Genomic DNA, 24,861 nt, shown 5'->3' on the forward strand with positions numbered 1-24,861 from the left:
GCCACCGTGTGGGTGCTGGGAATTGAACCTGGGTCCGCTAGGTGAACAGAAAGTGCTCTTAACCACTGAGCCATCTCTTCAGCCCATATTTTGTTTGTTTGTTTGTTTTTGTTGTTTTAAATAATGTATTTATTTTTATTTTCTGTGCATTAGTGCTTTGCCTGCCTGTATGTCTGTGTGAGGGTGTCAGGTCTCCTGGAACTGGAGTTACAGACAGTTGTGAGCTGCCATGTGGGTTCTGGGAATTGAACCCAGGTCATCTGGAAGAGCAGTCAGTGCTCTTAACTATTGAGCTGTCTATCCAGCCCCTTGTTTTTATTTTTAAGACAGGGTCTCACTGTGTGACCTTGGCTGTCCTGGAACTCACTAATAGACCAGGCTGGCTTGGAGCTCACAGAGATCCACCTGCCTCTGCCTCCCGGGTGCTGGGAATAAGGACATGTGCCACCACATTAAGGTCCTTTTTTTAAAAGGACTGAGTGATCTCCTTGGAGCTAAGTGTGACAGAAATGAGCATCTAGGATAATTTCCAAGACATTTTATTGATTTTAGTTCTTAAGCAGGACCTCAAGTCTAAAAACTTCTCAAAATCACAAAATAATCAGTTTGGGGGCTGGAGAGATGGCTCAGTGGTTAAGAGTACTAAAGTCCCAGTTCCCCAATGGTGACTCACAACTATCTGTAACTCCAGTCCCAGGGGATTTGTCTCCTCTTCTGACCTCCCTGGATATCAGACATGTGCATGGTACACACACAAAATTCAAGTACACACACACACATACACAAAAACAATTAACAGAATACATTTTAAAAAATAATTTTCAGTTGATTTTGATTCTGTTAAAAAATATTTTGTAACTGTTAAAATAATTTTCTGATAGGAAGGAAGGAAGAAAGGGAGGGAGGGAGGGAGGGTCCATTAGGATCTCCTCATTTACCCTAAGCTATGATCCTCCTCAACGTCCCAAGACAGCAAGCCCCCTTAACTGCTGAACCACCTCTTCAGCCCCTGGGCAAGGAGTCAAGTTGAATATGCGTTTTGTGCTGGGCCCTACAAATTATGTAGAGATACTCTTCCCACCCCTACCCCAGTACTGAAGATTGAATTCAGGGCCTTGTGGAGCTAAGCAAGAATTCTACCAGCCAGTTACATGACCAGCTGTCCCAGCGTCCTCTGACAGACTCTTTCGCCACCCCATTAAATAAGGTTGAAGTTCAGGTGGCTCCTGTGTCCTTTCCTAGCACTGCTCAGTTTCCATTTAGGAATCCATTTTATCCAGAGGGAGCTGACTGACATTTCTTGGAGCCAGAAGGAGTCATGTGACTTAGACTAATCCAACCGGGTCAGGCCATTCTTGTGACTCTGTGTTAGGCATCTGGCCAAGCTGGTCCAATCAGAGTACAGTTGGAGTGTTTGTCAAGACAGCCATGACAGAGGCGTGCCCTGCTGACATTGAAGGACAGAGGTAGCCTGAGAACCACTGCCAGCTGTCTTGGAACCATGGGAGACTCCAGCCTTACCGAGAGGCTGCCGGCATGGAAGGAAAAGGGCAGAGACAGGAAGGGGTGGATGCTGGATTTGCAGTTTTGATCTAGATGTCTCCGTTCACTCAGCTGATTGTCATTATTACCTAAGGCGTGCTGGATGAGATGTCTTTTTGCATGTAGCTACTTCCTGCTAGATATTGCTGTATTATCTTGTCCATCACAACATTGCCAGTCCTGACACTTATCATAGTCTGCCATAAAAAGAATACTTGAGCCAGAGATTTAACTCAATGCCAGAATGTATGCCTTAGCATGCATGAGTCCCTGAGTTCCAACCTCAGCAACACGCCCAGACACACTACAGACACACAGACCACACACAAGCTTAGCCTGGTGGTACTCACTCAAAATGCCAGCATTTGAGAGGTAGAAGCAGGAAGATAGAGAATTCAAGGTCAGCCTTGGCTACATAAAGAGTTCAAGAGTCAGGACTGGAGAAATGGCTCAGAGGTTAAGAGCACTGGCCAACCTTCCAGAGGTCCTGAGTTCAATTCCCAGCACCCACATGGTGGCTCACCACCATCTGTAGTTAGATCTGGTGCCCTCATCTGGCCTGTAGGGATACATGCAGGCAGAACACTGTATATGTAATAAATCTTTTTTAAAAAAATAAAGAGTTCAAGGCCAACCTGGGCTACATGAGACCCCCCCCCAAAAAAAAAAGAATATATAAAAAAATGAATAAACAGATGAATTAGTCCAAACCCTTTGCCAGAAAGGCCAATGGGAGGGGACAGCAAACGGCTCAGGTAAAGCCTGGTAACCTGAGTTTGATCCTAGGAATCCATGACAGAAAGAGAACTAACTCCCAAAGCTGTCCTTGACCTCCATGCATAGCACATATACAGAGAGAGAGAGAGAGAGAGAGAGGGAGAGAGAGAAATAATAAGTTAAAACTGAAAAAAATAGCTGGGCGGTGGTACAAACCTTTAATCCCAGCACTCGGGAGGCAGAGGCAGGAGGATCTTTGTGAGTTCAAGGCCAGCCTGGGCTACAGAGTGAGTTCCAGGAAAGGAGCAAAGCTACACAGAGAAATCCTGTCTTGAAAACCAAAAAAAAAAAAAAAAAAAGAAGAAGAAGAATAACGTAAAATGACAAATCTTGTATCTTCCTTCCTACCTAGGCCCCAAATCCCTGGCACAGCCCAAAGCAGTCTTTTCCATTCACCCAAGCCAGCAGAGCTGGGAGGTTTCTCTCAGAAATCAGATATCTTTGGGAGTAGGTGACATGTCTACACCCACGACTCAGAGCTGCACTGCTCACTGCCTACCCAGCACCTTCACGCAAGTTCCCTGAGTTTTGAGACTCAGCTTTCTGCTCTGTGGAATAGAAGCAAAGGGACAAACAGGTGACTTCAGACTCTGAGGTTGCCTAGGACTCCAGGCTTCTGTGTGACAGGCCAGGAGCTCTTCCTGTTGAAAACAGCCCTGCTATTTGCTTATCCAGAGGTATCTACTGACAGTTTCTGTGTACCCACCCAGACAATGAGACTCAGAAGCTAGGTGTGGCAATAAAACCTATAATCCCAGCACAGGGACAGGGCAGGGAGATGGGGGCTGAAGCAGGAGGATCTCAGGTTCAAGGCCAAGGTCATCTCACATGAAAGAAAGTCAATTCTCTTGGTCTCTTTATCCCTTGTTCTGAAAATCTTAGCCGTGATCTCAAAATCTAAAGACTTCCCTAATGCCACTTCTTTTGTTGTTGTTGTTTTGTTGTGGGGTTTTTTTGGTTTTTGTTTTTGTTTTTTTTCAAGACAGGGTTTCTCTGTGTAGTTTTGGTGCTTGTCTTGGATCTTACTCTGTAGACCAGGCTGGCCTTGAACTCACAGAGATCCGCCTGGCTCTGCCTCCCGAGTGCTGGGATTAAAGGTGTGCCACCACCGCCCGGCTTTTTTTTAAAAAAGATGTACTTGTTTTATGTACAAGCATTTTGCCTGCAGGTGAGTGTGTGTACACCATATGTGTGTGTACACCATATGTGTGCAGTACTGGCAGAGGCCGGAAGAGGGCTTTGGCCCCCCTGGAACTGGAATTACATAGCTGGTTGTGAGCCACATGTGAGTGCTGGGAACCAAACCCAGCTCTTTGAAAGAGCAACAAGTGCTCTTTAGCCCTGAACCACCTTTCCAACTCACCCAACCCACTTCTTGACCTCTGTGACTTACCCACAGTGTCACACACCTCTCCTCTTTTCTCCTTACCCCACACTTACTCACATTACACTTCTAGTCACTCTCGGTCACAAACGGGTGGCTCTGGGCTCCCTAAGGAGAGGAGTGTGGGTGTGTACTTCAGTGTGAGTGAACCTGGGAGTGTCCACACGTGCTTAAGCATGAATGTAAGGACGTCAGTGTACAAGCCTATGAATGTGGGCAGGTAAGGGTGTACCTGAGTGTGTTACAGCATGTGTCTGAGTCTGAGTGTGTGAGTGAGTAAGTATGTCTTGAGATCAGAGAAGTGTGATTACCCCAGATGACCTTCACAAGACTGAACCCATGAACATTTCCCCCGGAAGGGGGGAAGGCAATGAGGTTCTGCTCCCTCCTGAAGTTGTATAAACTGGGGGACTCTTCTTTGGTGGTGTTGCTCCTGAAGATGTATAAATTGAGGGATTCTTCTTTGGTGGTGTTGCCACCCCATAAGTTTCCCATGCTCCTGATAACTAACCCCAATTAAACTCCAGTAGACCAAGCTAGACTTGGGTGGAATTATTTCTTTGGTCTGTCCTTGGTGCCTTATCTAGGATGAGACTTGTTCATGTCTCCCCAAGAAAAGTCACACGACACTGAATGGATGTCAGGGTAAGAGCTCGATGCATGTATGAAAGTAGATGGGCCAAGTGTGGAATGAGTATGGGCGGGTGAGAAGGGGCGTAAATGCATCGGTGTTAACATACACACACTCCTGGTTCTTCATTAGTTCTGGGAGATACATTTTCTCTTGTATGTGGACACACACACACACACACACACACACACACACACACACACACACACACACACACGGCTCCAAGGACTGAAGGTGTTGCAGCTATCCCTTTATCTGATAAAGGAATGACTTTGTCCATGGGTCAGAGGTCAAACTACTCTTCCCAGCCCTGAAGGAAACCAAGGATCTCTCAGCTAAAGGTTACCTCTATCAGGAAGGAGCTGCCATAGTCCAGGGCACACATCTTGCTCGTAGATTCAGGCCTGGCACACACCTCCTCGCCTCCCTCAGCAGGTTTCCAGGCCAGGCTTGGCAGTGACCTGAGCAGAGCAGCCTGGCCCAGGAGGTGTAGCCTGACATTCCAGGCACCTCCTCACCTATGGGGGGCATTTCCATGGAGACAAGCAGTGAACTATAACCAGATGATTATCAGACCTCCAGAGACCTCTCTCCCTCCCTAATCTCTCCCGGCCAACCCTACCTAGTCAGCTCTGAGCAGTAAGGAAGCAAAATTGGAGTTCAGCACAGATCAAGGAGCCTCCAAAACAAACGTGGAGCTGTGGGTTACAGCTCAGGAGTGAAGTGCTTACTTAGGAACACATGAAGCCCTGGCTTCCATCCCTAGACATGGAGGAGGTTGGGGCGGGGAGAGGAAGAGGACTGTAAGCATAATAAGGCTGTACCCCATGACTTCTTCAAAGTAGGGGATTGAAGAATTCAGAAAAGTTGGTCTAGGTGACTGGAGTAAGGTGTTCTACCCAGAGAACCCCGAAGGTAGGGAGAGGTCACACTCATGCCTTCTGGATACTACAGACTCTCTCTCTCTCTCCCTCTGGCATTTTGACAAAGGCTGTGAATGGGGTGGGAGTTGGGGGCTGGAGATTTTAGGTTAAACAGTTCTCAATCCCACCTGCAAGCTGCTGGTGCTGGAGGGATAGGTGTCTCATTTCCAAGCCCGGGTGCATTGCCCCTCTTCAGTTCAGAGGAGGAGGCCTGTCATCACGCCATCTGACATGGTCCCTTGTCCCACCGTGTGTTAACTCAGTTCATCCTGACCTCATGCAACCGAAGGAAGTAGGTACCATTACTACCCCCACTTTACAGAGGAAGAGCCAAAGCACAGAAGCACATCGGATCCTTACTGGCCTTCATTAAGAATGAAGGGCAACAACCATTGGCTCTCATTCAGAAGGAACGAGATGGGCAACTTCTAGAACTCAGAAGATGGATTCTTGGAACAGGCACAAATGCCTTGACCTTCCTCTCTCACTCTCCTTGCCTTCTTATTTCCTAGATATGCCTCCACTTGCCAAAGTCAACTGGGACCACAGCAAGAGGTGATATGGTTCATGGGTCTTAGTCTCCTGGGCACAGCCAGCAGAGATTGGAACCAGGCTAAGGGCAACGGCTAGCTTGCAGTCCTAGGGACCTAGAGGTCTGGATTGGGATCCAGACTTTCAGGTCCAAGTTTTGCTTTCTTTGAAGAGGAGGTGTTCCTTTGAAGCCCCCTCCCCCCCCAACGGTGCCTAAGGCAGTCTGTTTCTGCTGCTACCCTGAGGCCTATGGCCAAAGCTCAGGAGCATGCAGCCCCTCCCTGGGTCCCTGAGTGGGTCCTCCCCAGATAATATGCAGACACCCCCACTTCCCTGTCCTCTAGGATTTAGGCATTCTATTGTCAAGACCCCCTTTAGGCCTAAGGGATGGGTGCCTTTTTTTTTTTCTTTTCTCAGTGCCTCCTTCCTTCCCACTCCCATACCTCCCTGGGACAGCTCAGCTGCCTTCTCTCAAACACAAGCTCCTTCCTCCCTTCCTCAGCCAACACCCTCCTATTTCCTTGGGGGCACTGAGCTTTCTCTAGCCTTTAAGACCATGTTTCTCAACTTTGCTAATGCTACAACCCTTTAATCTAGTTCCTCCTGTGGTGGTGACCCCCAACCATAAAATTATCCTGTTACTACTTCATAACTGTAATTGTGCTACTGTTACGAATCGTAGTAATGTAAATATCTGATAGGCAACCCCCACTTGGGTCACGACCTGCAGGTTGAGGACCGTGGCTCTGGGGCCTCCATACTGGGTGGAGTAGGCTCTTTTCTTGTCTTCCCACCCCACCCAACTCTACCTCACCCAAGTTTCTCCAAGCTTGGGGATGCCACACCCAGCTTTTTCAGGAAAAAAAAAAAAAAGAAGAAGAAGAAGGCACAAGCAAGCCAGAGCTCATTACCAGGAATTAGGAAGACATGCCCTGGAGCACAGATGGCTGACTGCAGCCGCTAGAGCGTAGAGATGTACACCAACTACACAGAGAAACAGACGCAAGTATACACAGGATGCCTCTCCAGAGCGACAGGAAGAATTAGGCAGTAACACACATACACAGAGAGAGCCAAAGATGAAGAAAGCCAGAGACGCAGACAGCCTGACATGGTGAAAGAAAGAGCCCCACAAGAAGCCCCAGGAAATGCGCACTTGCCTGTGTGCACAGACACAGAGCCAGGTATCCAAACACAGCAGCCAAGCTCAATTTTCAGGGAGCGGATTGGAGCAAATCGGTGCTTTAAGAATTATGGTGCCAGTGTGGTGAAGCAGGTCTTTAATCCCAGCACTCTGGAGGCAGAGGCAGGTGGATCTCTCTAAGTTTGAGGCCAGCCTAGTCTACAGAGCTAGTTCCAGGATAGCCAGGGCTGTTATACAGGGAATCCTGTCTCAGAAAAAGAAGAAAGATGGCTTCTTCAAAGGGTTTGTGACAAGGACTTGAAGCATGGAGGAAGAACCTTCTGCAAACCCTAAGATACAGCTGCCCTTCCATGGGACAATTCTCTCTAGCTTCCCTGAAAATAAATTCTGTGAAACGGAGGAGAAACTTTGTTACAGGAAGTAGAGCATTTTCCTTCCAGAATTTAGTTGGTAATATTCGTATTCATGGGGAGTTCCTTGCCTGGAGGGGTCACAAGGTGGCTGCTTCGCTCCTGTTCCTACTCACTGCTCCCGGCTTTAACCAGCTCTGAGAGTCCATCCAACATACCCTTGTCCACCTCTGCCTTGCACACTGTGGCTCGGTCTTGCCTCTCACTCCCACCCCAAGAGCCTTGGAGGATCTGGACACAGAAGAGCAAGTCACCACCCCCTTCTTCCTTCCCCTCTCAGTAAATTCACAGCTGTGGAAGGGATCTCAGGTGAAAGATGTTTGTTGAATTCAATGACCTTTACAAAACAGCTCCCGGCACCTCCTCTACCCCGGCTTTCCCACCCCGCCTGGTTCTGCAAGTTAAGTCTCGAGGGGTCATTTACTGATTGCTGGTCACTGTTAAGCCCACTTATATTTTTAATTACATTTATTGTTGCATGTGTGTATGTGTGTGTGAACAGGCCAGGGTGCAAGTGTGGGGCTCAGGGGACAACTTTTGGGGGTTGAGTTCTTTCCTCCACCGTTTGGGTTCCAGAGATCAGACTTACCTTGTCAGACTTGAAGGCAGGTGCCTTTACCTGCTGAGCCATTTCGCTAGCCTGCTGAGCCCTTCTTATGAATCATCTCCTATTATTTAGTCCTTTTACTAACCCCAGTGTCACAGACAAGGGAACTAAGGTCCAGGGGAAGAACACAAACACACCAGAGAGGCTGTGATGGGCATGGATCCCCAGGTTCCACCATCTTCAGGTCCCGGCCCCTGAAGGCCTGCCACCCACTGGAAAGGAAGGGTGGTGGGGCAGGGTCGTGGATGGAGGGGTCCCAGGGAGGAACTGGTATGGCTGCTGAATGAGGCTGGTATGGTATGCTGGATGAAACTGCAGGCGCCTTCTCCTCCCAGGGTTCACCTTTCTTCCCCCTCAGGGTCTGGGAAAGGGACACTCCCTCTGGCTCAGGTCTCTCCAGCATTCCAGACATGCCTCTTGGGAGTTGGGGACAAGGAAAGGGTAGAGATCGGTGGCGGAGGAATTGTCTTCTTGCACCCATTCCCAGGTCATAGTCCTAGCTGTGTGGTCTACACTTGCCTCCCACCCTTTCTGGGCCTGGGTCTCGTCTGTGAAGGAGCTAGGGTGCAAGAGCCTTGGAAAAGCACAACTGTGCAGGCCCCAAAGCTTCTGGCTCCTACAGGGTTAACTCTGCAGGAAAGTTTCCCTCATATTCCTGGTGAAATCTAAGTCAGATAGAGTAAGGAAGCCGGAAATGAGGCGCACTTCCTGGCTCAGGTGTGCCAGGCTCGTCACACAACCCGTGCCTTACTGGGCAGGGATATGTCCCGGACTAATGAGGCAGAAGAGGATTCCAGTAAACACAACAGAGGTTCTTGGTTCAGGCAAGTGACTCGAGATGGGCTGATGAAGTAGGCAAGCCCAGGGCCGCAGAAAAGTAGCCAGGAGTATTGAAATGGGTTGGGTCAGGGCAGGGACGGGTTCTGGAGAACCTGGACACGGGTGGAGGACTTTGGAGCAGTCTCAGATACGGTGAGGACCTTGGAAAGAGCCCTGTTCTCAGGGTGTTACCCCTGAGGAGCCTGCCAGTTGCAGGGGGCTGCCAAGAAGTCTGGATGGAGCTTAAGCAGCTGAGGAGGGCAGTGCAGGTTCCCAGTCTGACTGGCCTCTTCCAGCCATGGGGGACTTACCCTCTCAGTTCTCTGGGCAGCCTGCCTGCCTTAGGGGCTCCAAACTTCCTTCCTGGGGAGGAGGGTGAGATTCGGAAGGTGCTCAAGAGGGTGCAAAGTGGGATCACTAAATACAAGCTGAGATTGGACTCTAGACACTTGGGAGTTTGTGGTCAAATAACACCAAAGCTGCATTACTAGTTCCAGAAAGAGCAGACTCTGATGGGATAGCATATGCTTTTGATGCCAACAAGGGATCTCTGTGAGTTCAAGGCCAGCCTGGTCTACATAGTGAGTCCCAGGATAGACAGCCAGGGCTACGTAGACTTTCTCTCAAAGCAAACAAAAAACAAGCAGAAAGGCACAGTTCTTGTTTTATGCATACATTTTATTTTATTTTTTTTTATAAAAGGCAATAGTACATTGTTGATTGGAGGATTAAAGGAAGGAAACAACCCCTTTAAAAAGGAGTCTCCCTACCCCTATTCCTAAGGCTGTAACATGTATATATATAAAATGTGCGTGTATATTTATATATTTAAAAAAAAAACAAAATATGAAACTTGTGGCCTGGACTTCATCCCCACCCCAATGCCTATCCTAAGACAGAAATATACTACACAGCCCCTACTCAAGGGTCACAGCTCCAGATGTGAGCTGTACCCTCTCTTACCTCTTCCCCTCTCCCAAAGCCCAGAAACCCACTGTAAAAAAAAAAAGAGCAGACACACACATACTCAGAAGCACACCTCTGGGCCTACCCCCACATGATTCCCTGAAGCATGCACACCCTGGGGTATGTTCAGTGCTCACTCCCTTCCCCTGGGCTCCCTTGAGCTGCTAGGGTCTGTTTTGAAACTTTGGTCCCTTGCCCTGAATGCCTGGAAAACAGCACACATGCCTGCACAAACACACACACACACACACACACACACACACACACACACACACACTGCACATTCTCTTCCTTTCGGGAAACAAAAGGATGTTTGGTTCTACTTGCTAGACTACCTTAACTTAAGAGAGGGGACCTAACGTTTTACTGGGCAGAAGTTCAGTAGAAACTTTGAAAGGGCCATCCAGCAGGGGCAGTGGGTACAGGAGTATCTTAGCCTGTGAGAGGCATCACAAGGGTGCGTTTAGGAAGTGGCCCACACACAGTCAGTGGATACTCAAGAGAGTGAACAGTGGGATGGCTGCTGCCCACTCAGATCTGTTCCTTGTGCTTCACGTGAGCCAGCTTCACATTCTCTGCCTCCGTGGAGGGCGGGGGCTGCTCCAGGTGGCAACCGATCATGAGCTGGTACACGAAGACACCAGCGATGGAACCCAGGAGTGGAGAGACGATGGGTACCCACCACCAGTGCCGGCCGGTCCTGGAGGACAGAGACAGGTAATGAGGGGCAGGTAGGCAGGGCAGGGGACAGGCAAGCTAAGCTGAGCAGCAGCTGTACTCACGTGAAGACTTCTGAGCCCCAGCCAGCCAGAGCAGTGAAAAGACGAGGGCCAAAGTCTCGGGCAGGGTTGACAGCATAGCCAGAATTGAAGCCCATGGAGGTTCCGATGACCAGGACCACAAGGCCCACAGTGAAGGCCTCCAGGCCACGGGGGACAGGGTTGTTATAGGGGTCAACAATGGCCAGCACACAGACGATGAGGGAGGCTGTGCCTATGAACTGGAAAAGCCAAGAGAACAAGGTGAGAGACGGCTCCTTCCCCAATGCTCCCATCCCTCCCTCCCTCTGCCTTGCCCTGACTGATCCTAGGATGCTTGCAAGCCCAGCAATTCAGTGGGAAGCTCCATGCTTTGTTGTTTTGTTTTGTTTTTCGAGACAGGGTTTCTCTGTGTAGCTTTGTGCCTTTCCCTGGAACTCACTTGGTAGCCCAGGCTGGCCTCGAACTCACAGAGATCCACCTGCCTCTGCCTCCCGAGTGCTGGGATTAAAGGCATGCGCCACCACCGCCTGGCTGCTCCATGCCTTATAAAGGACCCACCACCATGTTCTGAGGTGGGGGGGCCCCCACAAATTGAGAGCGTGTCCCCAATCTATACCTGATCAAAGAAGCCATTGACCATGTCCAAGTGTCCAGAGGGGTAGGTGGCAAAGATGCCCGCTGTCCCATTGGGGCCGGAGACGAAAAGCTCATTGTTGGCAAAGCCCCAGATTGCATCTGGCGACAGAGTAGATCCGTTGTGAGTGCGGGCAGAGCCCCCCCCCCCTTCACAGCCCTGCCCTCCCCACCCTGCCAGGGGTCATGGGTAAGCATAGTACTCTGGAGGCACAGGCAGCAGGGTGGGGTGGAGGACCTGAGACTCTGTTGTTGCCCAACTTGTTTCTTTCCCTTGGAGCCCCCAACCTGGGCGTGAGTGTTCATGAGTCATCATGAGCCCTGGGCCTGGGCAGGCCTCAGCTGTCATCAATGGAGAAGAGCAGGATGGGGAATGCTTACCATAGTACAGCCCGAAAACGATCCCCGCGCCCAAGAAGGCCCCCAGTGTCTGTGCCAGGGTGTAGATGGGCAGCTTGATCCAGGGCTCACGTGCCAGGAAGCACATGGCAAAGGTCACAGCAGGGTTCAAGTGGGCTCCTGAGGAGAGGGGATAGAACCTACTAGCTACAGCCCACCACCATGGGGAAGCCAGGGCGCCCACGCGCACCTCCCTTCTGGGCTGCAGGAAGGCTTTCTTGGCCTGCATGGCAGTCGGACTATGTCCCAGATTGATAATCTTTGATTCCAAGGTAAGAGTCAAAGGTTCCAGAGTGTCAAGTCCCTTCCACCCTGGTCTCCAAAGGTCCCAAAGCTGAGGGCACGGTTAGGCTCCGCACTTGGGGGTACCCCTCCCTCTCTGCTCTCTAGCCAGACACTTGTTGGAAACGCTGATGAGGGCCAAGGACTGAGACTGAGGTTGAGGCCTTACCAGACACTTGGCCGGCCACCAAGATGGCAAGGGTGACGGCGAATCCAAAAGCCAAGTTGATAGTGAGGAAGCCACCATGGGTGCCCCGGCTGAGCACCACCTGAGCCACGGAGCCACAGCCAAACATCTGTGTCAGAAAACAAAGGAAGCCCCGTTGAGACCAGCAACTCCTGCTACCACAGAAGACTGGAGGTCTTTCCTGGAATGTAACCCAAATCCTCCCTTCCTGCTATAATCAAACATCGCTTGCGTTCCATCTTGAATATGGCGGAGCCCCGTCCATGGGAGGGACTTGGATTGGGTTCAGGACTGGGAACCCAGACTGCCTAACACTATCCACTGGTTCAGAAGGGCATGGGAGGGGGCTGTCACTCCAGCGGGTTCTGCCTCTGCCCTCCAGACCAGGCACACAGAGGTAGAAAGTACCCTGTCCTGCACGCATTCAGTTCCAAAGCTGAGGTCATAGTGGAGGTGATGGGGGATCCGGATATTGGAGGGGAGCAAAAGTGCTCCCGAGTCTAGAAGTATCTGAGCGCCTGGCTCTCCCCACATTCCTCACTTGACAACTTCCCTCTCCTGAATCTGCCCCTCTCAGCACCTCCCCAGGCGAACCTTCCCCTCCCTTCTCCAGCCCTCTGCCTGGAGGAGAGTCCTAAATAAGGTTTTTAAGAGGCTTTTCTCTCCAACGCCAGTGAGACCTGTTCTAACCTTCTGCCTGGGAGAGAGGGACTCAGCCTGTGCAGACATAGTATATATGTTCAAAAGGGGAAATATCCCCACAAGCTGTAAAATACTGTCATCCTGAGTCTCTAGTGTCCCGCAAAGCTCCTCCAGCCCAGCCCTGGGTCTCCTTTCTCACTTCTCCATAACTCAAAGTGCTGTGCTGAGCTGGGCCTGATCCCAGCACTCAAGGAGGCAGAGACAGGCAGATGTCTGTGAGTTCGAGGCCAGCCTGGTCTACATAGTTCCAAGACAACCAGGGCCATGTAGAGAGACCCTGTGCTTTAAAAAAATGCCCTGCTAGCCAGCAGGCTGCGCTCCATTAACTCTAATGGGTCCGTGCCATGTACTGAGTTGTTAAGCACTGATTATTATCACCCAGAAAGATGAGCTAGGGAAGCCAATGGAGGTGATTCAGGGCAAAGGTGTGCAGGCAGGGTGAAGCAAAGGTTGGAGATTGTAAGAGTGTGGGGTGGAGGCACGTGGAGGTCTGCAGCACTGGGCCCAGCCAGACCCTGGCCTGAGCTCTTTGCCTGCCTGAGGCCTAGACCTGGCTTCAAGCCGAGAGGCCTTGGAGGGAGGAGGAGCATCAAAGCCAGTTCCACCACCTTGGGGCTAATCTTCCTCTTCCTTCTCCACCCCCCTCACCCCTGTCTCCAGGTTCTCAGCTAGCCCCTCACCCCACCCAACTATATACCTCAGGGAAGAGGGCTTTTCTCACCCCCAAAGACAATCTGGAATCTGACACTGCAAGGTTCTGGGTCTGGCAACACAGGTGCCCAAGCAAGCCCTCACCCCTCAGGGTATCCCCGAGGTCTGCCCCACCCCAGCTCTGCTTTTCACCAACACCTGATACCTCACATCTACCTGAACCTGAAAGCCATCACCACAAACCCAGCACCCTCTTTTTGTGGTCCACCATAAGCCAAATGATCCTGGGCCTCAGCGAGGGTTGACTACTCTTTTCACAGGGGAGTTGACCTGAGACTTGGGAAGGGATAAGGAACCTGTGACGAGGAAGACACCTTCCTTGTCCTTGGTGCCCCAAAAACAGGTGGCTGGATTCACAAATCAAGATAGGGAAGATCGACAAGAAGGCAATAGTGTCCCCCGACTCCCTTCTTGGTACAGGGGAGAGAGGGAATGGGGACAACTGATAGACCGGTTTGGACCCTCTTCTCCCGAGCCTGCCCCACCATCCCCATTACCTAGGACTGGGGGGGGGGGGGAGGCGGGCGCTGGAACTCAAGTAACCCACCCACTGCAATGTTCACATTGCACAACTTAATTCAGAAGAGCCTCAGAGGAAAACAAATGTAACGAAACCACATCAATGGCTGAAAATCAGAGTAACTGGGACAGGAAATGAACACCATGACTGCCTGTCAGACCAAGAAATGCACCCAGAGTTACCCAGAACAACTCAGGGTGAACTGCAGAAAACTCGGCATGAGGGATCAGAGGGTCAAGAGTAACTGAGAAGCAGAGAAGGATCAAAAGGCCAGCAATCGCCCAGGTGGTGTGGCCCACGCCTTTGATCCCAGCACTCGGGAGGCAGAGCCAGGCGGATCTCTGTGAGTTCGAGGCCAGCCTGGGCTACCAAGTGAGTTCCAGGAAAGGTGCAAAGCTACACAGAGAAACCCTGTCTCGAAAAAACCAAAAAAAAAAAAAGGCCAGCAATCTTCTGCAGAGACGCTGGAAGTATATGGGTTGCAGACGAGATCTGAAGGGAGACAAATTTAGTGCCGAGCTCACACACCCGGTCCTCTGTTAGGACCCTGTTCCCTTCCACAGTCGCCTATCTTCATGACATTCCTTTCTTCCAATCTTGCCTCTAGCAGCCCAAGAGGCCTGCGCCCTCTGCCCCCACCTCTGGTAACCTGTCCTCACTTCACTGCAACTTTTGGACTTCCTGAGGCTTAATTATTCATTAGGGGCCAGACACTCAAGACCCAAAAAAAACCTAATAAGGGGTCTGTTTGCCTTCACTGTGTCCTGGGGCTCTGGGAAGCTGGAAGACTGGGAAGTAAGAGAAAGTTGACAGCCACAAACTGTAGGGGTGACCCTTCTGGCAGCCTGTGGTCTGGGTCTCCAGGGGTACAGGGGCAGAGTTGCTCTTGCTGAGTAACACGTTCGTTCTCAAGAGTCGGGGCTGTCAGGAACTGAATTAGAACTTTGAAGAGGAGAGCTTTGGAGGTCGGCTTGACCCCGAGGGCTTATTAGCCTGGAGAGCAGTGGGAATTGGTCGGATCTGCCTTGAAAAACTATCCCTCGGAATAAGGAATCAGGGAGCACACGAGGGCTGGAAAGAGAAAGGGGCTGTTCACTTCCCTGCACTCACCACAAGGATGAGGGTCCCCAGGCACTCCGCCAGCGCCTGGCGAAGCAGCCGGTAGCGGATATGGAGCATCTCCCCGCAACGGTTTACCAACTCCTTCTGTCGACCCATGGCAAAGCAGGCAGCGAGGCGGTCGGGCGTGGGGACGAAAAGTGGCTAGCGGCGGGCACCGAGAGCGACGGCCGCAGCCTAGGTGGCGCCCTTTATATGCACGGGAGAGCAGCCCCGCCCGCGGAGCCGGGGCGGAGTGCAGCCACCCCACCCACCGCCCAGCCTAGGGGCGCTGGTGGAGACGCGGGGTGAGGGGGCTGGCGAGGAAGGGCCTAAGGAGCTTTAAGGGTGGATTGGCTCTGGAGGACACTTAGGGAAGGGAGTCGATTTAGGGAAGGACTGTGAAAAAGGACCTGAAGCAAAAGCGATCTCGCCGGGTTCACAGTGAGTCTTGTGGGCATCACATCTCACGCACGCTAGGGGTGAAATCTGTCATCGAGAAGAGGAACCAGCTTGCTACAAGATGACCAGATAGAGCAGGTCCTCAGCCAGGCGGCTGAAAAGGAGGCTAGGGGCCCCAAGTGGGAAGAGAACTCGCAGTGCCTACCCTAGTGGGCACACGCGTGCTGAGTTCTTACCAGAATTCACCAGCCCTTTCTTGTGCTCTGGGAACATGTCACATATTGCATGTGATGGTGTGATTACGCCCATAGCTGTGTTAACACTGCAGATGTCCTGTGTACCTGATCATACTTTTGATGTGCACATGCCGCCTGGGATATGTGGACTTTCTCCTGTAGGGTCGGTCTTCCTGCACTATACCCGTGGCTCCTGAGGCTGAGCTGCAGATGCCACATCACGCCTGACATGCCACATCACGCCAGAAGGGTGAATTCCAGCTGTTTTTAACTCTCCCCACCTGGCTGACCTCCATTGAAGTAAATCCAGCCTTTTAAGTAATTAGGCTGGGGGCAGGAGATGGCTCGGCAGGAAGAGTGATGACCTGTGTTTAATCCCTAAAACCCACTTGAAGGCATTAGGAGAGAATTAACCCCACACACCCATAGTGGTGCATGTGCCACACATACATCATCTTTTTTTCTTGGAGACAGGGTCTTACTGTGTAGCCCTGGCTGACTGGAAACTCACCATGTAAACTGGTCTTTGAACTCATAGAGATCTGCTTGCCTCTGCCTCCCAACTGTTGGGATTAAAGGCATGTGCCAGCACATTTATTTATTTTTTTAAGACAGATTAAACTGAGCCAGGTATCATGGCACACACCTGCAATCCCGGCACTCAGGAGACTAAGGTGGGGAAATTGTGGATTTAGAATCAGCCTAGGTTTCAAAATGAGACCCTGTCTCAAAAAGGGAGAGTTCACCAGCTCCTAGGGAGGATGACAGGAAGTTTACAAGTTCAAGGCATGTCTGTCTTAAAGGGTGAGTTCAAGGCCAGCCTGAGAAACTTTTTGTTTTGTTTTGTTTTATTTTGTTTTTCTGAGACAGGGTTTCTTTGTGTAGTTTTGTGCCTTTCCTGAATCTCCCTCTGTAGACCAGGCTGGCCTCGAACTCACAAAGATCCACCTGGGTCTGCCTCCCGAGTGCTGGGATTAAAGGCATGCACCACCACCACCCAGCCCCTGAGCAACTTATTGACAGCCTGTCTCAAAAACATTGGGGGGTGGGAGGGCTGAAGAGGTGGCTCAGGGGTTAAAAGTGCACTACTCCTTTTTCTCTTTCTCTTTATAATATCTCTATTTCTGTCAGACCTGTTACAATTCCATATCCCACACATTAATGTCACTCCATCCTAGTTAGAGTTACTATTGCTGTGAGAAACCCAAATCACTTGATCAGGAAACAACCTGAGGAGGACAGGGTTCATTTGGCTACAATTCTACATCACTGGTCATCACTGAAGGAAGTCAGGACAGGAACTCACACAGGGCAGGAACCTGGAGGCAAAGCTAATGCAGAGACCATGGAGGGGTGCTGCTTACTGCCTTGCTCAGTCTCTCTCTCTCTCTCTCTCTCTCTCTCTCTCTCTCTCTCTCTCTCTCTTGTGTGTGTCTGTGTGTGTGTGAGAGAGACAGAGAGACAGAGACAGAGAGAGGGAGAGACAGACAGAGACAGAGGGAGAGACAGACAGGGAGAGAGAGAGAGAGATGGTTTCTCTGAGTAGCTATGGCTGTCTTGGAAGAGTACACTACTCTTACAGATCAACATCCACATCAGGTAGCTCATAACCACCAACTCCATCTATATCTCTGGCCTCTGTGGGCTCCTTCCCTCATGTGGGCAAATGCACATACAGACACATAATTAAAAATAATAAAATAGCTGGGTAGTGGTGGGCAGAGGCAAGAGGATCTCTGAGTTCAAGACCAGTTTGGTTTATAACCAATGCTACACACACACACACACACACACACACACACACACAAACTTGTCTCAATAAATAAATAAATAATATAAAATGATGGTGCTCGAATTTAATTCCAGCACTTAGGAAGTAGATGTAGATCTCTGAGTTTCAGGACAGCCTGGTCTGCATACTGAATTCCAGGACAGCCAGAGCTGCTCCATAGTGAGACCCTGTTTTAAACCCGCCCCCTAAAAAAAGAGACTGTCCCCCCAAAAATCTAAAATATGGAGAGAAAGAGATTTCATCTGACAAACTGTAAGAACATCTGATCCATCAGCCAGGGGGAGCATCACAGGCAACGTTGTCCTCAGTGCTGGCTGGCTGCCTGCCTTTTTCTTTCTTCTATTGCATTTTTCTCGAGTGCACAGGATTAAAACCCAGGGCCTGGAGCATGGCACGCTAAGCACGCATTCTGCTATTGAGCTCCACCTGCCACCCAGTACTGCATTTATTTATTTACCTTGAGTTTTTGTTTGTTTGGTTGACTGGTTTGTTTTTTTTTTTGAGAGACAAAGTCACACAAACTGTAGCCCAAACTGGCCTTGGACTCACTATGTAGCCCAGGCTGGCCTCTAGCTCTTGGTAAATCTCTCAAGTGTTAGGGTTATAGGCATGAACCACTATTCCCAGTCTGATTTAGTAACTGGGAAATTGGGCTGAGGGTGGAGTTCAATGGTAAAAGGCTTACCTAGCATGCCCACGGTCTTGCATGCCTGGCATCAAAAAGAGAAATGGATCAACTGGTCAACTGGCCAACTGGAAGCAGGTTTAGCGGCCTGAGCCATGCTCCCATATGGCTTGGAGAAAAGTGTGTATTCTCACCCATGGTCTGTATAGAAGCATTTATCGCCAGGGAAGACCCAAGAAACCACATTTTTCAGGAGGACTTATTCTAGGTGAGCTAAAGGCCCTGGGGACTTGCCCTCTGAGCAAAGGCTTGAAACAGCAATTACCATAGGAAAGGCATAGGGGAGCCATGCCTATAATCTCAGCACTTGGGAGGCAGAGGCAAGAGGATCAGGAGTTCAAGGTCATTCTTGGCTTCATATCAAGTTTGAGCACATGATAGACTACTTGAGACCTTTGCTCAAAAAACAAAAGACAGCAGGGAGATGACTCAGCCGGGAAAAGCACGTTCCTCCAGGTCTGGTGAGCTGAGTTCAATTCCAGTGACCCATGTGGTGGAAGGAGAGAACCGGCCCCTATAAGCTGTCTCTGGCCTTCACAATGCACTATGGTATATGCGCCCCCCTCCAAATAAATGAAAAAGGAAAAATACTAAAAGAAAGAAAAAATCAGACACAGTGGTGTGGTGAACACCTTTCATCTCAGCGTGTGGGAGGCAGAGGCAAGCAAATTTCCATGAATTTGAGGTCAGCCTACATAGCAAGTTCCAGGCCTGCCGAAGTTACAAGGTGAGAACCTACCTCAAAAGGAAAAAAAAAAAAAAAGGTATTCAGGAGAAAACCCTAGTGCTGAGGATTAGCAATATATAAGGTAGACTCACAACTGCTCAGTCACACACATACAAATACATGTACACACATGTGGGGAGGGGCCAAAACAGCTTGACCACACAGCTACCATGACAGGCTTAGAGGCTCAGACACAGGTTCTGGTAGGTAACACCTGGACCCAGGAAAAGCCACAAGCTGACCCCACCCAGTGGGGCCTTATTTCTCCTATTCTAAGGAGAAATACCTAACATTCCACACACAGCTTGTAGTTACATTCTTACTTATAGGCACTTAACTTAGTTTAAGAGATTCCATTGACACAGGAAACTGCCCATAGGCTCCCAGGTATATGGAACCAATACATGAAGCTTCTCAAAGAAGATGCCCCTTTCCCAGACACCCCTTCCCCCCTGGGCTGGGAGGCCCCATAGTGAATCAGGCAGCCATCATTGAGTGCCTGCCTGCTGGGCCTATTGCCAGCCTGTGACTCAAGACAGAATACAAGACTCCTGGAGCCAGAGCTCCAACTGTGGTTTACGGGAGTGGGGAACATCTTCTGCCAGGATGCCCTGTGCTCTCCACCCTTGCTGTGTGTCTAGGCCTCTCATTACCTCAGGTGGAATTGCTCAACATGAATAGGAGACAAGAGATCCTGGCATAATGGCACATGCCTTTAATCCCAGCACTTGGGAGGATCTCTGAATTCGAGGCCAGCCCCTAGTCTACATGGCATGCTCCAGTACTGCCAGGACTACATAGAGAGATCATGCCTTTTTTTAAAAAAAAAAAAAAAAAAAGGACAACCCAGTCCACAGGACCCCATCTTTTACCTTACCCATCCTAGGCCTGGCCTAGGAACCAGAGCAAAGGAGAAAAAAAAAGGTGCATGTATGTGTGTTCATGTGTATGCGTGTATAACATATATATCCAAGTGCTATGAGGGCCCCTGACCATGAACTTGTACTCAGCTCCCTTAGGAGTGCATGAGCAAGGAGACACAACCTTGCATATGTGTGTCTTATTCTCATAGTGCTCTGTTTACTTATATGTGGGCAGTTCAACCCATTCACTGTGTGTCTGTGTTTGGACGTGCCTGTCTAGAATCCTGGGGCTGCAGGTCAACATGGAGCATCTTTTCAATACCCACCCTCCGTCAGCCAGACATATGCTAGGGCACATAGCTTATCCCCCTTTGTCTCAGGATCAGCAAACAGGACTATGACACCATGTAATTCTACCAAACTAATCGGTATCCATGACCATAGTATACACACATATCCAAACATAGGCCCATTGGGATGAGTAGGATCAGAATTAGGACATTATAGATGGGTAGGCCTTCCTACTCCTTAATGGATGAAAGAGGACTCTACTTGAAGGAGAGGAAAGATGCCTTCCAAAGGCTCCTTATTCCTGTCAGCTCTTACGCACCAGGGATAGAGAGGATGAAGGATGTATATATAGAAATACCAGGGGGTGGGGTTGGGGATTTAGCTCAGTGGTAGAGTGCTTGTCTAGCAAGCGTGAGGCCCTGGGTTCGGTCCTCAGCTCTGGGAGAAAAAAAAATACCATACCAGGGGGCTGAAGAGATGGCTCAGAGGTTAAGAGCACTGACTGCTCCTCCAGAGGTCCTGAGTTCAATTCCTAGCAACCACATGGTGGCTCACAACTGTCTGTAATGAGATCTGGTGCCTTCTTCTGGCCATACATGATGAATACATAATAAATAAATAAATATTTTTTAAAAGATTTATTTATTTATTATGTATGACTGCAGGCCAGAAGAGGGCACCAGGTCTCATTACATATGGTTGTGAGCCACCATGTGGTTGCTAGGAATTGAACTCAGGACCTCTGGAGGAGCAGTCAGTGCTCTTAACCTCTGAGCCATCTTTCCAGCCCCCATAAATAAATCTTTAAAAAAAAAAAAAAAGAAAGAAAGAAATACCAGGTTTGCCTGAGCATAGGCTAGAAGGGGGACTCCCTTGTTCACTGCTGAGTAATTCTGGGACATCATTTTCAGTGTAGTTAATGTGATTGGTACCCCCCTAGAACAAGAGAAAGAGATGCCTTGATAAAGTCTCAACCCTGAGTCACACAGCTTACCTGGAGCCCTCGGGGCTCCCTCTTGCTCTTTGGGAAGGACAGCCAAGATTGAGAGCAAGTGGCCAGCCAGCTCCTCTGAGAGCTCTAGGGAGGCAAAGAGGAAGTGGGGCCTCCTCCTTGGGCATCTTGAGCAAGGCCTATGTCTCACCCAAGCAATAGGCTGAGTTAGGGATAGGGCCTGGAAGCCCATCCTACTGTGGGAGGCCATGACTCCTTCAAGGTCAGAGGTAGGGGAGTGGGTTCCCAGCTTGGGGATGGGCTAAAAGATCCAAGTCAAAGCCTGCTGGACCAGAGGGGCTGGCTGGGGCCCTTTAAGGGGTAAGGATGACACACTGTTCATTCCTTTCCCCCCAATTCTTTTGGTCTAAATGAGAGCGGCCCAGGGCACAGAGAGACGGCTCAATGGTTAAGAGTGATTGCCTCTTCTCCAAAGCACTTGAGTTCTGTTCCCAGCACCCACATTAGGCAGGTGTCTCACGAAAACTTGAACTCCAGCCCCAAAGGGCCCTACACCTTTTTTTGGACTCCCTGGGCACCTGCACTCACATGCATATACATACACATACGTACACACACATACGTAAAAATAAAAAATAAAACCTGTTTTGCTGGGCATGGTGACACATGCCTATAGACCTGGAGCTACTCCGGAGGATGAGGCAGGAGGATTGTTTTGAGTTCAGGAGTTCTGGGCTGTAGTGCACCATGTCCTCACTAAGTTCAGCATCTATATTGTGACCTCCTGGGAGCAGGGGACCACCAGGATACCTAAGGAGGGGTGAACTAGCCCAGGTCCAAAACAGAGAAGGTCAAAATAAGTGTTTGGTTTTTATCTTTCTTTCTTTCTTTTTTTTTAGTTTTTCAAGACAGGGTTTCTCTGTGTAGCTTTGGAGTCTGTCCTGGATCTCGCTCTGTAGACCAGGCTGGCCTTGAACTCACAGAGATCTGCCTGCCCCTGCCTCCCCAGTGCTGGGATTAAAGGCGTGCGCCACCACCACCTGGCTTGGTTTTTATCTTTCTTTCCTTCCTTCCTTCCTTCCTTCCTTCCTTCCTTCCTTCCTTCCTTCCTTCCTTCCTAAATCCCTTCTCTCTCTCTCTCTCTCTCTCTCTCTCTCTCTCTCTCTCTCTCTCTCTTTCTTAAGATAGGGTCTCTCTATGTAACCCTGGTTGCTCTGGAGAAGCCTGGTCTTGAACTAACAGACTGGCCTTCAACTCACGTGCCTCTGCCTCCTGAGTGCATGCACCCCCGTGTCTGGCTTAATAGATTTATATTTATTTACTTTTTATGAGTTTGGGTGTTTTGCCAGCACATTTGTCTGTGTACCACTTATGTGCCTGGTTGCCCTGAGCCCCTAAAATAAATCTTAAAAAAATTTTTTAGCTAGGCAGTGGTAGTTCCAGGACAGCCAGGGTTACACAGTGAAACCCTTCTCAAAAAATAAAAAACAAAAATAAAAAATATATATTTTGGGCTAGAGAGATGGCTCAGTGGTTGAGAGCACTAACTGCTTTTCCAGAGGACCCAGGTTCAATTCCCAGAACTCACATAGTGTTCACAACTGTCTCTAACTACAGTTCCAGGAGATCTAGCATCCTCAAACACACATACATGCAGGGAAAACACCAATGCATATAAAACAAAAAATAAATAAATAAATCTTTTTGTTTTGTTTTTGTTGTTTTTCTAGACAGAGTTTCTTTGTGTATCCTTGACTGTCCTAGATCTAACTCTGTAGACAAGGCTGGCCTTAAACTCACAGAGATCCACTTGCCTCTGCCTCCTAAATGCTGGGATTAAAGGTGTGCACCACTACCTCTTGGCCAATAAATGTTTAAAAATTTTATTTACTTTATTTTGAAAATGTGTGTGTGTGTATGTGTGTGTGTGTGTGTGTGTGTGTGTGTGTGTGTGTGAGTGTATGTGTGTGCACATGAGTATAGATACCTACAAAGGCCAGAAAAAGGCAGCAGATCCCCGGAACTGGAGGCCGAGTGAACTTTCAGTCGGGCTTGGCCACTGATCCTTCGAGGCCCCTGAGAGTCTCAGTTTCTTCAGTCCCATGGAGGTTTTGTTTGGAAACAACTCCAGGGTCTCAGTAAGAGTCAAATAGTATTAATATTTCAGAGCCAGGTGTGGGGGTGCCCACCTTTAACCTCAGCACTCAGGAGGCAGAGGCAGGTAGATCTCTGAATGGGAGGCCAGCCTGCTCTACAGAATGAGTTCTAGGACAGTCATGGATACAGAGCAAAACCTTGTTTTGGAAAACTGGGGGGAAAAAAAGAAAGAAAGAAAGAAAGAAAGAGAGAGAGAGAGAGAGAGAGAGGGAGGGAGAGAGGGAGGGAGAGAGAGAGAGAGAGAGAGAGAGAGAGAGAGAAAGAAAGAAAGAAAGACCAGACCATTTCAGGCTTAGTGTACCACACTGTCATCAAGGGTCATGCCCTGAAGCTGGATCTTCAGCCACATGTGCTCATGTATAAATATCCATGTACATCCAGGTGCATGTGGGTCTAGTTTTTAGAAAAGCCCTAAAGATAGGTGAGAATGAATTTGTTAAAAGTTCTGGAGACAAACTGCTGAACATTTGGCCTACCCCATGCCAGCCACCGGGGGAAGAAAAGTTAATATATGGAGTCGGCACAAACCTGGCCACCACTGGGAGCAGGTCTAGCATGTCTGGAGGGCTCTAGCTTGCCTCTTAGGAACCAGATCCCTGAAGCCCTGCCTTCTGATTTCCCCTCTTCCTTCTCACTGACAGGAAAGCTCTTGGAGCCAAGAGGGCTCTTCCAGAAGATGAGAGGTCAAGAACAGCAGTGGGGGCTGGAGAGATGGCTCAGAGGTTAAGAGCACTGGCTGCTCTTCCAGAGATCTTGAGTTCAATTCCCAGAAACCACATGGTGGTTCACAACCATCTGTAATGAGACCTGCGCCCTCTGCTGGAATGCAGGCATACATGCCTTCAGAACACTATGTATAATAAATAAATCAACCTAAAAACAAAACAAAACAAAACAAAACAAAAAAACCAGCGGTGAAGAAGACAGAAATGCTCATAGGCTGCCTGGGTCTAAACTAAAGCTGAGAGTTAGCACAGTGTCCTTCCCTGCAGCCAGGAAAAGAAGGGCTAGACTAATTGGTGGGCTTTCTGCTGAGGAATACTTGGGTTTCTAGGTGAGAGATAACAGATGATCGCCTGTCTAGCAGGGAGCTATCAGCCCCAGAGAGGCTAGAGAGGGAGATAGGTGATGTGAGAAGCACCTTGGGACTTACACTGAGAGCCTAGATCTCATGAAGGGACGAGGGGCGATTTGAGCTTCGAGCTGATTCAGCTGGAAGTGGGGAGTAGGAAAGGCAGCATGCAGAGCCTGGACCTCCACCACGAAGAGAGGCTGACGGAAGCTGTGAGCGTTTTAAGCGTTTGCACAGGGAAGGATCTCACCAACTGTTCAGTGGAGGAGGGGTTGGAAGGAGAGGAACTGAAGCCAGGAGGCCTAGGAGGAGCCATAAAGAAGAGAAAGAGGTCAGATGTGTGGAAATTGCTTGAGGAATAGATGATCCAGGAGGCAGAGTAGGGAGGGCAGGTGGACCGAAGTGAGTGGACAGGAGCTGGACCTGAGGTCCGAACCCGGGACCAGCTGGGCCACAGCTCTTTGAAGGACCTCACGACAGAAGGCACATTCATAGGAATTTCACAGAAGGAAATACCACATGTGACATGCCAAAAAAGGTTTCCATGTGCTGCATGAGTCCCGGTTTCTCTCTCCTCATCCCAGCCCAGGCCGGCTACTAATTACAGGGTAGCAGCCTCCTGCCCAAAGGGAGAGGAGTCACAGGGGACTGCTCCAG

The 24,861-nt window shown here is 49.7% G+C and overlaps 1 protein-coding gene across 1 annotated transcript; it reads right to left on the reverse strand.

Moving 5' to 3' along the window:
* Positions 1 to 10,265: 10,265 nt before the first annotated feature.
* Aqp3 (aquaporin 3 (Gill blood group)) lies at positions 10,266 to 15,210 on the reverse strand. The gene is made up of 6 exons (XM_036179876.1): positions 15,040 to 15,210; positions 11,979 to 12,105; positions 11,510 to 11,647; positions 11,112 to 11,230; positions 10,517 to 10,734; positions 10,266 to 10,434 (listed from the first exon to the last, which is right to left on the reverse strand). Exons 1-6 carry the CDS (start codon positions 15,145 to 15,147, stop codon positions 10,266 to 10,268), a joined length of 879 nt encoding a protein of 292 aa, XP_036035769.1. The 5' UTR covers positions 15,148 to 15,210.
* Between the last annotated feature and the right edge of the window lie 9,651 nt (positions 15,211 to 24,861).

This window comes from Onychomys torridus, chromosome 2 (genome assembly GCF_903995425.1).
Source record: "Onychomys torridus chromosome 2, mOncTor1.1, whole genome shotgun sequence".
Classification (NCBI taxonomy): Eukaryota; Metazoa; Chordata; class Mammalia; order Rodentia; family Cricetidae; genus Onychomys; species Onychomys torridus.

Bases quoted from the DNA above. Each gene is read 5' to 3' on its own strand.
- Aqp3 (XM_036179876.1), bottom strand. From the start codon at position 15,147: ATGGGTCGACAGAAGGAGTTGGTAAACCGTTGCGGGGAGATGCTCCAT. The intron at 11,648-11,978 runs GTAAGGCCTCAA...CCCTCTCCTCAG, and splicing joins GGTGGCCGGCCAAGTGTCTG to GAGCCCACTTGAACCCTGCT. The intron at 10,435-10,516 runs GTGAGTACAGCT...TCTGTCCTCCAG, and splicing joins TGGGGCTCAGAAGTCTTCAC to GACCGGCCGGCACTGGTGGT.